Source organism: Pleuronectes platessa, chromosome 6 (assembly GCF_947347685.1).
Source record: "Pleuronectes platessa chromosome 6, fPlePla1.1, whole genome shotgun sequence".
Classification (NCBI taxonomy): Eukaryota; Metazoa; Chordata; class Actinopteri; order Pleuronectiformes; family Pleuronectidae; genus Pleuronectes; species Pleuronectes platessa.
Window position 1 is genome coordinate 11,255,346 of NC_070631.1, and position 13,250 is coordinate 11,268,595.

At 43.0% G+C, this 13,250-nt stretch overlaps 2 protein-coding genes across 2 annotated transcripts; both read right to left on the minus strand.

Moving 5' to 3' along the window:
* Nucleotides 1-1,556: 1,556 nt before the first annotated feature.
* tktb (transketolase b) lies at nucleotides 1,557-9,192 on the minus strand. The gene is made up of 14 exons (XM_053425907.1): nucleotides 8,941-9,192; nucleotides 6,550-6,667; nucleotides 6,351-6,464; nucleotides 6,136-6,233; nucleotides 5,387-5,578; nucleotides 4,845-4,972; nucleotides 4,558-4,754; nucleotides 4,151-4,315; nucleotides 3,617-3,773; nucleotides 3,403-3,533; nucleotides 3,232-3,315; nucleotides 3,018-3,114; nucleotides 2,742-2,861; nucleotides 1,557-2,480 (listed from the first exon to the last, which is right to left on the minus strand). The coding sequence occupies exons 1-14, from the start codon at nucleotides 9,045-9,047 to the stop codon at nucleotides 2,308-2,310; spliced, it is 1,881 nt and encodes a 626-aa protein (XP_053281882.1). The 5' UTR covers nucleotides 9,048-9,192; the 3' UTR covers nucleotides 1,557-2,307.
* Nucleotides 9,193-10,169: 977 nt separating this feature from the next.
* lrrc23 (leucine rich repeat containing 23) lies at nucleotides 10,170-12,986 on the minus strand. Its single transcript, XM_053425908.1, has 9 exons — nucleotides 12,941-12,986; nucleotides 12,281-12,369; nucleotides 11,709-11,818; nucleotides 11,461-11,581; nucleotides 11,213-11,354; nucleotides 10,967-11,097; nucleotides 10,735-10,871; nucleotides 10,387-10,591; nucleotides 10,170-10,286 (listed from the first exon to the last, which is right to left on the minus strand). The coding sequence occupies exons 2-9, from the start codon at nucleotides 12,353-12,355 to the stop codon at nucleotides 10,266-10,268; spliced, it is 942 nt and encodes a 313-aa protein (XP_053281883.1). The 5' UTR covers nucleotides 12,356-12,369; nucleotides 12,941-12,986; the 3' UTR covers nucleotides 10,170-10,265.
* Between the last annotated feature and the right edge of the window lie 264 nt (nucleotides 12,987-13,250).

Consider the following 13,250-nt stretch of genomic DNA (forward strand, 5'->3'; position numbering starts at 1 on the left):
ATGTCTCTACCAGCTTTGCACATCTAGAGATGGAAAGGTTTGTCCATTCTTCTTGGCAAAAAAGATGAAGCTCAGTCAGATTGGATGGAGACCGTCTGTGAACCGCAATCTTCAAGTCTTGCCATAGATTCTCTATTGGATTGAGGTCTGGGCTTTGACTGGGCCATTTTAAGACATTAACATTCTTTAATCCAAACCATTCCTTTGTAGCTCTGGCTGTATGTTTAGGGTCATTGTCCTGCTGGAAGATGAACCTCCGCCCCAGTCTCAAGTCTTTTGCAGACTGCATCAGATTTTCTTCAAGGATTTCCCTGTATTTGGCTCCATCCATCTTTCCCTCTATTCTGACCAGTTTCCCTGTACCTGCTGAAGAGAAGCATCCCCACAGCATGATGCTACCACCACCATGTTTCACTGTTGAGATGGTGTGCTCAGGGTGATGGGCAGTGTTGGGTTTTCGCCACACATAGTGTTTTGCATTGAGGCCAAAAAGTTCAATTTTGGTCTCATCTGACCAGAGCACCTTCTTCCACATGTTTGCTGTGTCTCCCACATGGCTTCTGGCAAACTCCAAACGGGATTTTTTATGGATCCCTTTCAACAATGGCTTTCTTCTTGCCACTCTTCCATAAAGGCCAGATTTGTGGAGTAGACGACTAATAGTTGTCCTGTGGACAGATTCTCCCACCTCAGCTGTGGATCTCTGCAACTCCTCCAGAGTAACCATGGGCCTCCTGGTTGCTTCTCTGATTCATTTTCTCCTTGTCCGACTCTTCAGTTTGGGTGGACGGCCTCCTCTTGGTAGGTTTGCGGTTGTGCCATATTCTTTCCATTTTCTTATGATGGATTTTATGGTGCTCAGAGAGATGTTCAAAGCTCTGGATATTTTTTTATAACCTAACCCTGATTCATATTTCTCCACAACTTTATCCCTGACCTGTTTGGTGAGCTCCTTGGTCTTCATGATGCTGTTTGTTCAGTAATGATCTCCAACAAACTCTGAGTCCGTCACAGAACAGGTGTATTTATACTGAGATTAAATTGCAGACAGGTGGACCCTATTTACTAATTATGTGACTTGCAAATGTGACTTGTGAATGCAATTGGTCGGACCAGATCTTTGTTAGGGGTTTCACAGTAAAGGGGGTGAATACATATGCACTCAACACTTTTCAGATTTTTATTTATAAACAATTGTGAAATCCATGTAATATTTCCCCCCACTTCCAAATGATGCACTATTTTGTGTTGGTCCATTACATAAACTCACGATGAAATAAATTTTAATCTGTGGTTATACCATGACAAAATGTAGAAAAGTCCAAAGGGGGTGAATACTTATGCAAGGCACTGTAACAGTGGGATGAAGTCGAGTGTTCCCTCCATGTCAGCGTGTTCACTCCAAACAGAAAGATCCAGGTCGAACTGGAATCAGAACCAGGGACCTCCACTGACCTGAGGCTACAGTGCTGACCACTGCAACACCATTAATGTCTGCACTAAATATTTGGATAATCCCTGAAATGGTTGTTGAGATATTAAAAAGGACCAACGCATTATGCATCATGATATTATTTTTTTATTCAGCACATCACAGCAATCACACGATGACAGGTGAAACGCAAGTAACATTGTGCAATGCCTGTGTGGTCAGGAACCATGAGAGGAAGAAGAGTTCATTAGTAAACTGGTTTGACTTCTCACACTCTGGGTCTTTGAAGCACAAATATGGACCCAAGCTTTTTGACTGAGCATTTATGACTATGACTAAAAACTAAAAGTTATCTCGTACATAAGATTTATGACAAAGCGTAACAGGCTTCTTCGAAAAAGAAGGTCAAGAAGGGAAGTGAGAAATCACAAGAAATGTGACTTTAGGACTGTGTTAAGAAATGATTGGAATGAAAAAGAAGTTGTAGCCCGAGGAAGGTTCAGAACATAGAGAGGCAGCTGGCGTGACGGGATATTAAATTGAGCCGTCAACATACAACATCTACAGTAATCGTTAATGCTTTTGTCCAAGCTACGTCCATTTGAAAACAAGATATGAGAAAGGAACCCTTTACGATGGAAGAACAGAACTCATCTGGGAAGAGGTAACTGAACAGTGCATGATTAATGTTATTAACACCAGACTTCACTCTAATCCCCCTCACCTCTATAGCTGTGTCAATAATAATTCACTGCATTTGAGTCAACGCCACGAGCAGAGATGGTCATCACATGATCATGCCAGAGAGCTGTTAAGCTGGGCAGAAAGTTGGGTGAGCGTAAACAGAGAAACACGTGCGAGATCGGGAACAGTCCTTAGTTTGCAAAGGTCTGACGCACGGCTTTAGCGATGTGCTTGGCGCTGATACCGAAGATGTCCAGCAGCTCATTGGGCTTCCCGCTGCGGGGAACGCCAGACACTGCCAGTCGGTTCACGATGATGCCGGGCTCTGCACCGACAGCTGACAGGACTGCTTCTCCGAGACCACCTACACAAAGGAGACAAGACCGGAGAGATGGAGGTTTTCTAAATATGTCGTAGGTGCAGGTAGCTTGAGAAAAATCTCAGTACAAACCGTTCAAGAAGATTTTAAAATCCCACCAATGAGGGACCATCCGGTCCAAGTTAACTTTATAATCATGGCCCCCTGATATATTCTTGGCAAAGAAACAAAACCTGTAAATTCCCAAACAGGTGTGGCACTTTCTAAGGTATCAGGAAGTCAAAGCACAGCAGACAAACAACCCACCCTCCATGTAGTGGTCCTCCACAGTGATGATTTGTCCCCCTGTGGCTCTGGCACTAGCCAGAATGGTTTGGGCATCCAGGGGCTTGATGGTGAACAGGTCAATCACTCTGATGTTCTTTCCTAGTGGAATTGATTAGAAATATGTTATTTTTATTAGGCCACAACAGCTTAATGAGTGACTGATGACATGATCCCATGAATTGAGCACTGGAATTGTAGATGGTGGTTTTTAGACCAATTCCTGAATTCAGCCACTAGAGGGCAACGTCGGCTTACCTTCACTGGCCAACATATCAGCAGCAGCAAGGGCCTCATGGAGAGTAATACCAGCTCCGATCACAGTCACCTGATCGTTGTCAGACTGGCGCACCACCTGGTTTAATACAGACATTTATTTATGTTGCAGCTCTTCTTGCTTCTGTTCCATTCTCTTTTGATGCTAATAATCGACACACAAATTGATGTGTAAAATCATGGTAGTGATCATTACCTTGGCTACACCCACTTCAAACTTCTCATCTGGAGAGTAGATGACTGCAGTTTCTGGTCTGCTGGTACGGATGAAACACATACCCTGAAAATATAGAGCGATGCGTTACAAGATGATGTCACGTGGAGAAGGCTTACTGGACAAGCTTTAATAAGAGGCTGCTCCACCGACCTTTGTGTTGGCTGCTAGCTCGACTGCCCTCTCTGTGGACACTGCATCGCTGGGGTAAAACACAGTGCATGTTGGGATGGCACGGAACATGGCCAAGTCCTCCAGAGCCATCTGGGAAGGACCATCCTCACCTAATGACAAAATGAGATCAGTCAGTGATGGGGTGCAAACTCAGCGTTTTCCCAATAAGTGACCCCCTCAGAGGAAAGCTCACCGATGGAGACTCCACAGTGGGATCCTACCAGGTTGACGTTGGTCTGGGAGATGGCTCCCATACGGATCTGGTCATAAGCTCTGGACAGGAAGGCCGAGAATGTGCTTGCGAATGCAACCGTGCGGTCACGAGTGGCACAGCCGATGGCCACTCCTACCTACACCAGCAATTATTATCAAAAAAAGGTTAGTTTTGATGAAAGTGGATGGGATTAAGCAGGGGTTAAGTGTGGAGGCTCAAGTAAACTGGTCACAGGTGACGAGCAGTAGAGACAATCTGGGATTATCAGGCTAGAGAATGAATAGTAACAGATTAGACCAATTTGGAGCAGATTACAGTGGTTAGGAGTGTAGGTTGAGTCAGATACAAGAGTCTTTCATAACCGTTATGACACTTGACAGGCCGAACCAGGTAAATAGACTTCAGTACAAAGCACTTCCAACTGTATTTGAACATTATATATTTTTACAAGAACTCTGAATTCACTTTTTTCATGTTGAAAAGTGGACTCTAGTGGACTAAACTTCTACGTACCATATTCTGTTCAGCGATGAAACACTCGATGTAGCGGTCGGGGAAGGACTTCTTGAAGGTCTCGGAGAAGGTGGAGTTTTTGGTGTCCCCATCCAGGGCTATCACTCTCTGACTGGCCTCGCCCAACTTGGCCAGCGCAATGCCGTATGCTCGCCTCGTTGCCATCTGACAAGGCGAAGAGGAAATGGGTGTTAAGCGATTTAAAAAAGGTCCTAGTGGAGTTTTCACATCATTCATATACAGCAGCTACCACCTGCTTGCATTCCCTTGGTGTAAACAAGATGAATAGATACAAAGGAGTTGTAGTTTTTGCAATATTAGAAAGAAAAGAGCCAGAGTTCTATTCTGCAGCCTCATACATTGAAGAAATATTATTCTAAAGACGGTCAATAGCTTAATACAAGTACCTTGTCTCCCTTTTTGTAGGCTGGGGGGGAGGGCAGAGAGATGGTGCTCAGGTCTGCAGCTGCTGTGTCCTCATTGGGCAGCTCAGGGCAAAGGGTCTTGTTGGGGACCTGGATCTGAGACCGCAAGTCTTTCAGGAGGCCATCGACTTTGTCCTTAGGGATGGGCTTCCCATGCCAGTTATCAAGATTCTCGATATCTACAGACAAAGGGATGAAGATAATTAATCACATTCAAAGAACTGCAGAAAATACTTGATTAATATTCACCATATGAACCGTTTCCTTACTTTTGAGTCCTTTTCCCTTGAAGGTCTTGGCGACGATGCAAGTGGGTTTGTCCTTGACCTGCTTAGCCTGCCAGAGAGCTTTGCACAGTTCCTCCACATCATGTCCATCCACTACATACGTGTTCCACCTGCACAAACATGGCTCTAATTTATCAACATACCACACGTCTCAAATTAAATATTAACCCAAAAGCAAAGGGATGTATTTCACGTCTACGCAAACAGGTTAGGCTTAAAAATCATTAACTGAGCTAAGAGGAGCAGAGCTAAAAAAAAAAGAAAGGTCAATATTTCAATAGAGGGGAAGAGAACGTCCAACAAGATGTGGCCAAATGAGGTCGACCCATGACAGTGGGAAATTACAACATTAAATCCTGTACAAACAGCTGTAAGAACTTGTGTATCGTGATGTCCCAGTTATTCAAACGTAACAAAAGACTCTTCTGTAATCTCAATGTTTCAAAGGTTGATTTGTGCCGACATGTATGAATATTACCAAAAGATATTTGACAAAAGTGGACAAGTGGAAAGTTGGTACTGACCCAAAAGCGTCACAGCGTTTGCGGTAGGTCTCCATGTCGTGCATCAGGGGTGCAGCCTCACTCTGACCCAGCCGATTGACGTCGAGGATAGCCACCAGGTTGTCCAGCTTGTAGTAGGAGGCGAAGGCCATGGCCTCCCACACGGAGCCCTCAGAACACTCTCCATCACCCAGCATGCAGTACACACGGTAACTACAACACAATGAAGGGGGATCATGACAATATTGCTGTTGTTCTTGAAAACACAACTTTCTACAGTCCACTTGCACAAAAGTCAAATGTTGATTATCACATCCTGCTGCCTTCTATAATCCAGAAAGATTAATCTGTAAATTTTCTAAATCAGTCCATCAATTATAATAAAAACTGATCAGAGCATCTCAACTTTTCACCCTGTTCCATGCTTCTGCCATGGACGGACTTAACACAATTACATTACTACTGATTTATCCAGTTAACAGATTATGGTGCATCAGGAACCACTTCAGCCAAGCAGGTCCATTTCATCTAGTTAAAGCATTACACTCAATTTATTTACATTGACAATGTTTAAGCAACAACTTAGTATTTGACGTTTCACATCGAGAGTCAACTCGCAGCACAGGGAACTTCGGCCCTACACTATAAACTTAACCCACTATAAAATCTATTCTTTTGACCGTTTCACACCGAACCAAGTTATTTTCTTAACTGAATTAGGTTCAAGTATTTCAACTTCATCATTCGTCCATATTTTGCTCCATACGCACCTGGATTTGTCAAAGTATTTGCCAGTGTAGGCCATCCCACAGGCAGCGCCAAGCCCCTGCCCCAGAGAGCCTGTTGCCACATCAACAAAAGCCAGTTTCTGGTGGAAACAGGAACAGGTAAAGTAAAAACATTATACGAGATAGATGGTGATGGGGGCATCAATTTCTCTGTTCTCCAAGGAAACACGAATACCAGAAGAGAATTCAGGACTTACTGGTGTGGGGTGGCCCTCCAGGTCACAGTCAATCTTGCGCAGGTTGAGCAGATCAGACTCCTTCACGTAACCTGCCTCTGCCCAGGCAGCATACAGGATCGGTGCAGCATGGCCCTAGAGAGAAGTGGTTGTTTTTAAACACCAACATTACAAAACCTCAAGTACAATGACAAACTGAAGGATATTTCTATATGCAAACCTTGGAGAGCACAAAGCGATCGTTGCACTGGTTGCGAGGATCATCTGCTTTGTAGCGCATGGTGTGGAAGAAGAGCACAGACATGAGCTCCGCTGCACTGCAGCATGATGTCGGGTGACTGGGAACAAATAGAAAGAAAACCACTTAGACAGGACACCAGTTAAAATGGCAACATGCAAGAGGAAAACAAATGCCACTCTGTGCATGTTTTGGTACATTCAGGGATCCTTACACTTTGGTTTCACCCATGAAAGATCACCTAGTATAATTCATTTAGAAGCACTTTGTTTTATTCAAGCAATAAGAACAATGTCACACTGATTTAAACTGGATGCAACTTCCAAACACTGGTTTTGGGACAGCCTCCTATCTAAAAAGCCTTAGGAATCAAAGTTATGCTAGATGTTAATTTGCAGCACAATCACTTGAGTTGTGTTACCAAGCTTCAGAGGTTTAAATAAAAAAAAGACAATTTGTGGCTAAGAGACCGTTAGTTGCTGCACAAGAGTGGTGCAAGTATTGTAACAGACACGTTAAGAAATTCCTCATTGACCAACAGCATCTGTGTGGGTTAGATTTCAAATAGAAATGTTTCAACCATGCTGGGAACACACCAGGTTATCTTATTCAAAAGGGGCACACCATGGTCACGGTAATATTTTACAATTCAACCCAGTGCTCGGTTTCCCCCTTGTCCTTTTCTTCAGAGACGACCTGCTGAGAAAAACTGACATTAATTCATAGAGGCCGTGACAAAGGCAGCCAGGTTCTCTGAGTGCCAAGTTGCATATCAGTCAAATAATGAGGAACAACAGGTGATGAGTGGGCCGTGACCAAACTCAAAGACATCCTTTGTAATAAAGGACACAGGAACATCAAGTTTAGAGGCCCAACCGTGAACTTGAGGACGCAACTCGCCCTTTTCATCGAGTGATACAAGGAAGAGACAAAAACTGGTTTATCTACAAACATTTTTTTTTTGTCAGACATCGCAGTTTTGTCATCTGGATTTCTAGGAATAGAATACAAAAAAAAAAATCATAAAACCCATGTGATATGAAATGTTTCTGTGACATAAACACAAAAATAACTGTTACTCAGTGGTGCTGACTGAGAGGCATTAATAAGCAATTACATTTAATAACACACGTATTTTGGATATTTTCTAAATAAACTGTAGTTTTAGATTTGAATGACCCGAAAGGTGTTTAAGCCTCTAGTAACACGATACAAGGAAGGTCAAAGGTCAGCCAGAATACACAGAAAGCTGTAAATCTCCAACCTTGACAGGGAAACCAAAGAAACTAACTGTTAAGAGTATGAATGGAAGAAAAGTAAGAGTGCAAATTTGCAAAGCCTTTAATAGTTTTTCTTTAACATTTGTACTCCTCATTACAAGCTGCATCCATGTTGTTTGTGTGGTTGTTTGGTTGAAACTAACATGTGTTTGCATATGGATTGCAGGACTTTCACATGTTTCAACAGATGGGGGGGGGGGGGGGGGGGGGAAGGTTACCTCAGTGAGGAGGAAGCAGGGTGAAATAAAAGCTTCAGGTAACTGTCGACTTCCAGGATGAAGCAACGTCACAGGTGCACGTTACACTACTGCTCTGTGTGACACACGCTTCCTGTCAGACCAGTGCGTGTCTTTGTCTGTCTGTGAGTGTGTTTATCTGTCTGTGTGTCTGTACCGTATAACTCTTTTAAAAGGCGCCGCTGTAAATTATAACGTCAAGCTGAGCACGCGCTTCAGCCCCTTCGGCGTGGTCATGTGATTTCTTGTTAGCTTGTAGTAAGAAAGGGGGTGGATGCTAATTACCTGCAGCATCTGGTGACTTTACGAGCGACTGTTCCAGAAAGCATGAATAATGAAGTTAAAAGACTACAACACCCAGACACGGAGCGGGAGCCATTTCTTTAACATGCTCAGTGTCTGGAACACCCCCCCACAGACTGTACGTTTATGCTAGAGTTAGCCTGAAGTGCAGACTCGAACAAAGTAAACTTATAACTACATTTACAGAAAGCATGAATAATAAAGCTAGGACTACAACACCCAGATATAGACGTGCAGCCGTTTACTTCCCCCTCGTCAGCTTCAGCGACACACCTCATCTGACTGTTAGCTAGTGCTAGCTTTAGCCTGCACTTTGCACTCATGTGCATTGAGCATATGCATTGATTTTAAACGCTCAACGGAGACATGTTGTGTAGCCACTCGCTAGCTCGTGCGCCGCGGCTGCGTGCAGGTAATCTGCAGCACGTGCAGCCAGGCCGCGCAAGTGAATCGCGCACGAGCTCCAGGATCCATACGACACACAGACTTAATAATTCATAACCCCACAGTTTTGAACAATAGCAGCTGATGCCAGTAACTTTTGCAGGACTTACCCGGAGTTCGAGGCGCATGTCGCGTTGATGGAGTGGATCCGCAGCTTGTTGGCGAGGTCCTTCAGCCCCTGCAGGGTCTTCTCGTCTGGTTTGTGGTAGCTAGACATATTTTCTGGTTGTTGCTTTTGATTTGATTTCTCTCGGGAAGTGGATCTCGGGGGTTATTTGCTTCCTGGTGTCGGTTTGCTTCGTCGCTGCGATCGACCCGGTGCGGACAAAACCCAGGACGAGGAGGAGGGAGGAGCGAGCAGGAGAGCAGGGGGACTTATGGGTTTTCTGACAGCCACTCCCCCCCACTCCAATCATTGGAGGAAGAGGAGATGGTGCCAGTTAGCGCTTCCTCATCACTGATCCCTGACAGTGATCTCAAGTTATTAGTATTATCTGAAAATCGCAGTTTAACTCAGCTTAACTGAGACAACACTGAGTGACACAAGGCACTCATCCTGCATATGGAGGCACTGGAACAAAAGTCTGTAACTCTGTATTTTGTTATATATTTATACTGATGTGCACATTCAAGTCGAGAGATAAAGTTGAACTAACTAAAGGGAGAACCATCAATGTATCAGTAGCAAAAGCATGGATGATTTGAGTTTATGAATGAATAAACAATAAATGCACACACCGTGTGGAGACCTGTAGATACTACCACATCAATGATATATAATTATATTTTAATACAATGACAGATATTGCTCTCAGTGATATTAAACTGTTCATTTACAAGACAAGGAACACAATGTTTAAATCAGTGAAGTGGGAAGTCGACTTCCTGGTTGTGGCAGCAGTGTGATTACGCTGTGTGTGGAAATGCCCTAGACAACTGAATATGCAACTGTGAGTCAGAAACTCTTCTTATCTGACACAATGTGCACACTCTCTTCTTATTGTTGTACTTGAGAGTGGGGATTTTCCACATCGTTCATGTCACTGTCCCTTTAAAGCTGCAGCTGGAACCCTGCCAATAGGGAAGTGGAGGCAGAATCTGCCCTCTCATCCTTACTCAGGGAAAGAGATCTGCCTGGAGAGGTTCAAATGGCAACCCATTTATTATTCCTTAGTCACTTGCTTTGTAACTTCAGCTGATTTTTGACATGACAATGGAATGCAACGGAAATATCTATTTTAACGTTTTATTCTTTCAAATATTGGCTGTAAATATGTAAAAAAAACACGACACAAGCAATTGTAATGTTCACATTTATTAATGATGAATCATATAGTTTGCACATTACTTCACGGCCACAGTCACCCATCCACCTGTCTTTTCAGGAAGGTCGAGGAAGTCAAACACTTCCTCATTTAGGCTATTGTTGCAAATCTTAGTGTTGCTCTTGAAGATCCTGAAATGTTACAAATGCCATTATGAAACCCAGAATAAAGGAACATTTTTTTTGGCTCGATAACATCACAAAGAGAAATTAAAAGGTTTTCTAGCTTTACCTTGATGCTCTCCTGGGCCTCGATCCTCTCCTCAGGGGAGACAGGTTCTTTGTCAATTTTCTCCAGCTGAGGCACAAGAATCAGCACACTTGTTCGGTAGTCTGTGGTTTCCCCCAGCGGGTTCTCAGAAAGCACCAGAATACGCAGTGTTTTTGACACGAGCCTAAGACAGTGTAGGGTATTCTCATCTGAGATTGCATTGCCTCTAAGTAGAGAGATAAAGAAATATTGGGATATATAATCTGGTACAAATCGCTTTAATTGGTGGTTTATGAATTAATAATGCATGCATTAGGTCGATGGTGTTACACTGGTGATATCATTGTATCAGGCTGATAAAATGTATACCTGACATTGAGGTATTGAAGACACTTCATGTTGGGGCTGAGACCATCCAGAGATTCCAGCTGGTTGTCTCTCAGATGAAGGGTGGTGAGGTGCTCTAACTTCTCCAATCCCTCCAGACGTTTGATTGCATTTTGGGCCTGAACAGAGACCAAGGCTAGTTGCAGGCAGCAGTTTTCTGGTTATTACATACATTCAAGGGCCATTAACCGAATCATGGTAGGGTTATTATTACCAGATATAATCGTTGCAGGTTTGGAAGGTTTATGCCATCAGTGGTTTCAAGGAGATTTCCTCTCAGCTCTAGAGTTACCAGGTTGCTAAAACAGCCCATCTGAAGGCTCTTCACTGTCTTAATAGCGTTACCTGCCAAAGAGATTTCAATATGCCATGTTACAACCCTTCCAATAATATACATTAGGGAATAGATATTTTATATCTTGCTGGGGAATAAAGAAAGCACTTCAACTAAAAAAACAACCTGTAAGATTGAGGGTCTCTAAAGCAGGTCCAACTAGGCCGCTTAGGTCTGTGAGCTGGTTGGCAGCCACACTCAGCCACTGCAGGTACTTTAACTGAATGAAAGGATTTCCTTCCAAGCATGCCAAAGCATTATTGTCAACCTGCAGAAGAAGAGGTGCATTCAGGATTTACCATCACTTATAGTGAACGATAGTGACAGGCCCAGAAAGGTTAGTGTCTAAACCAACATAGACGAGAGCTTCTTGCCTTCAGCCAAAGCAGATCCATCAGAGATGCCAGAGGGGTTAGAACGGTGAGGTGGTTACTGGACAAATCCAGAAAACGAACATGAACGTAGCTGCTAATTGCAGCAATGTCATTCAGTCGTCTGAGGAGAAACACATAAACAAATGGATCAATTGTAAGGAATCAGAGGAAATACATATGAGGACATGAAATTAAAACCACAGGCGAAAATGCAATTTTATTTTGCACATATCACATAACATCCTTACTTGTCTTTTAAGTTCAGTTTGATAAATGCATGTCCAAGTCCATTTCCTGTTCGGCACAGCAAAGACAGCCCCTCACCTATGGTTTCCCGGGTCAAATTGCCAACCTGCACCTGTTGAACAGGAAAGGATGGTATCAAAGAACTCTATCTGTTCATTGTTGTACAAATGATTATAAACTCCATTATTTGTGTCGATATATGGGGTCAAAGGATGAGCCTGGAGTTTTTCAAGTCAAATCTTAAAAAATCCTGAATATGAAGTTCTTTTGCTTTGGTTTAGTGGGACAATAGGCCTGCAGATGAGGGTTAAAACATTATCTTAACTTGTGGCTTCATGTCTCTGCAGCTTTAGGATCAGTTTGTATAGTCCCATTCTTTTAATGTTGCGCGTTAAATGTTTCCTACATTACACCACAATCAATCAATCAATCAAATGTTACATGTGTAGCCCATACAACACCCAAAGGTTTAATCCATTTTATTACTTTTGAGGGCAGCTGGTGTGGGGATGAAGCCAGGTTTACAAAATGTGTGAAAATTCAGTGTGATTCATTTCATCACTGTTAACTTTACCTTCTCGTCCTCTTCCACTCCGTCTTCCTCACCGTCTACCTCCGACATGACTGTGTCTTCGTCCACGTCAGACATGCTGGTCAACTAGGCTTATTTTCACAAAACACAAATCTTCAGTGCAACCGTATTCACGAGTTTACGTTAGCTGACTAATAATGAAAACAACTTTCTAGGTTAGCTCGGCTAGCAGTACTTTATGTGACCGACCGTGGCTTCGCAATACAACTACAACCATTAAAGCAGAATTTAACGACAAACAGTGAGTGGTGAAGAGACGAAGCTAGCTGCGGGGTAGCTAACAGGCTAGTTTATGCGTGTGAGAGAATAAAATACATCTGTTTAAAAATGCTCTGCAACATCAACGTCTGCACCTCAAGATGTTGCATCAGAAACACAAACACCACGAGTTACATCATAATCCTTTTTTTTTTTTTAAATCTTGCAAAAACACAATGCGGAAGTTTCAAGTTCAAATGCGAAGCAGCACTTTGCAGGCCCAGGCACATTGGAACTCTGCTCTGTGTTGCGTTCTTCACTTCCTGTGTCCATCACACAATGTTGAATAGCCTATCAATCACGCATTACTGTCCAAGCCATCAAGGGAAGACCACACGTTGATAATTTTATGTAAATCAAATTAAAGTTGTAAAAAAGGCTTACTTATTTTTGGCAGTAGGTGGTGCTATCAGGACATACAGACTGATAGATCTGTTCAGGTCAAAACACTCTTTTTTCTCTTCAGATCGTATACATTTTTCACATTTGCAACAGTCTAAGACATCAAAGGAATCTATGACCACTGACAAAGACATTAGAGCAAATTTACAAGGAATTATTTGATTAATGAATCCTCTGAAGTGTTCTTTTATATAAAGGCTGGGTTGAGTTAAATCCCTGCATTTGACTGTCCTGCATCTTCACTCTGAGATCCTTGTGACTCTCTGTGTTGATCCTTTCAACAGAAAGACCC

What these genes read in the sequence shown, in the direction of transcription:
- tktb (XM_053425907.1), bottom strand. Translation starts at nt 9,047, where the DNA reads ATGTCTAGCTACCACAAACCAGACGAGAAGACCCTGCAGGGGCTGAAG. An exon ending in ATCGCTTTGTGCTCTCCAAG is followed by an intron (nt 6,465 to 6,549) that starts GTTTGCATATAG and finishes ACTTCTCTCTAG; the next exon opens with GGCCATGCTGCACCGATCCT. An exon ending in AAACGCTGTGACGCTTTTGG is followed by an intron (nt 4,973 to 5,386) that starts GTCAGTACCAAC and finishes ATGTTTGTGCAG; the next exon opens with GTGGAACACGTATGTAGTGG.
- lrrc23 (XM_053425908.1), bottom strand. Translation starts at nt 12,355, where the DNA reads ATGTCTGACGTGGACGAAGACACAGTCATGTCGGAGGTAGACGGTGAG. An exon ending in TGGATCTGCTTTGGCTGAAG is followed by an intron (nt 11,355 to 11,460) that starts GCAAGAAGCTCT and finishes CTTCTTCTGCAG; the next exon opens with GTTGACAATAATGCTTTGGC. An exon ending in CTTCAATACCTCAATGTCAG is followed by an intron (nt 10,592 to 10,734) that starts GTATACATTTTA and finishes CTCTCTACTTAG; the next exon opens with AGGCAATGCAATCTCAGATG.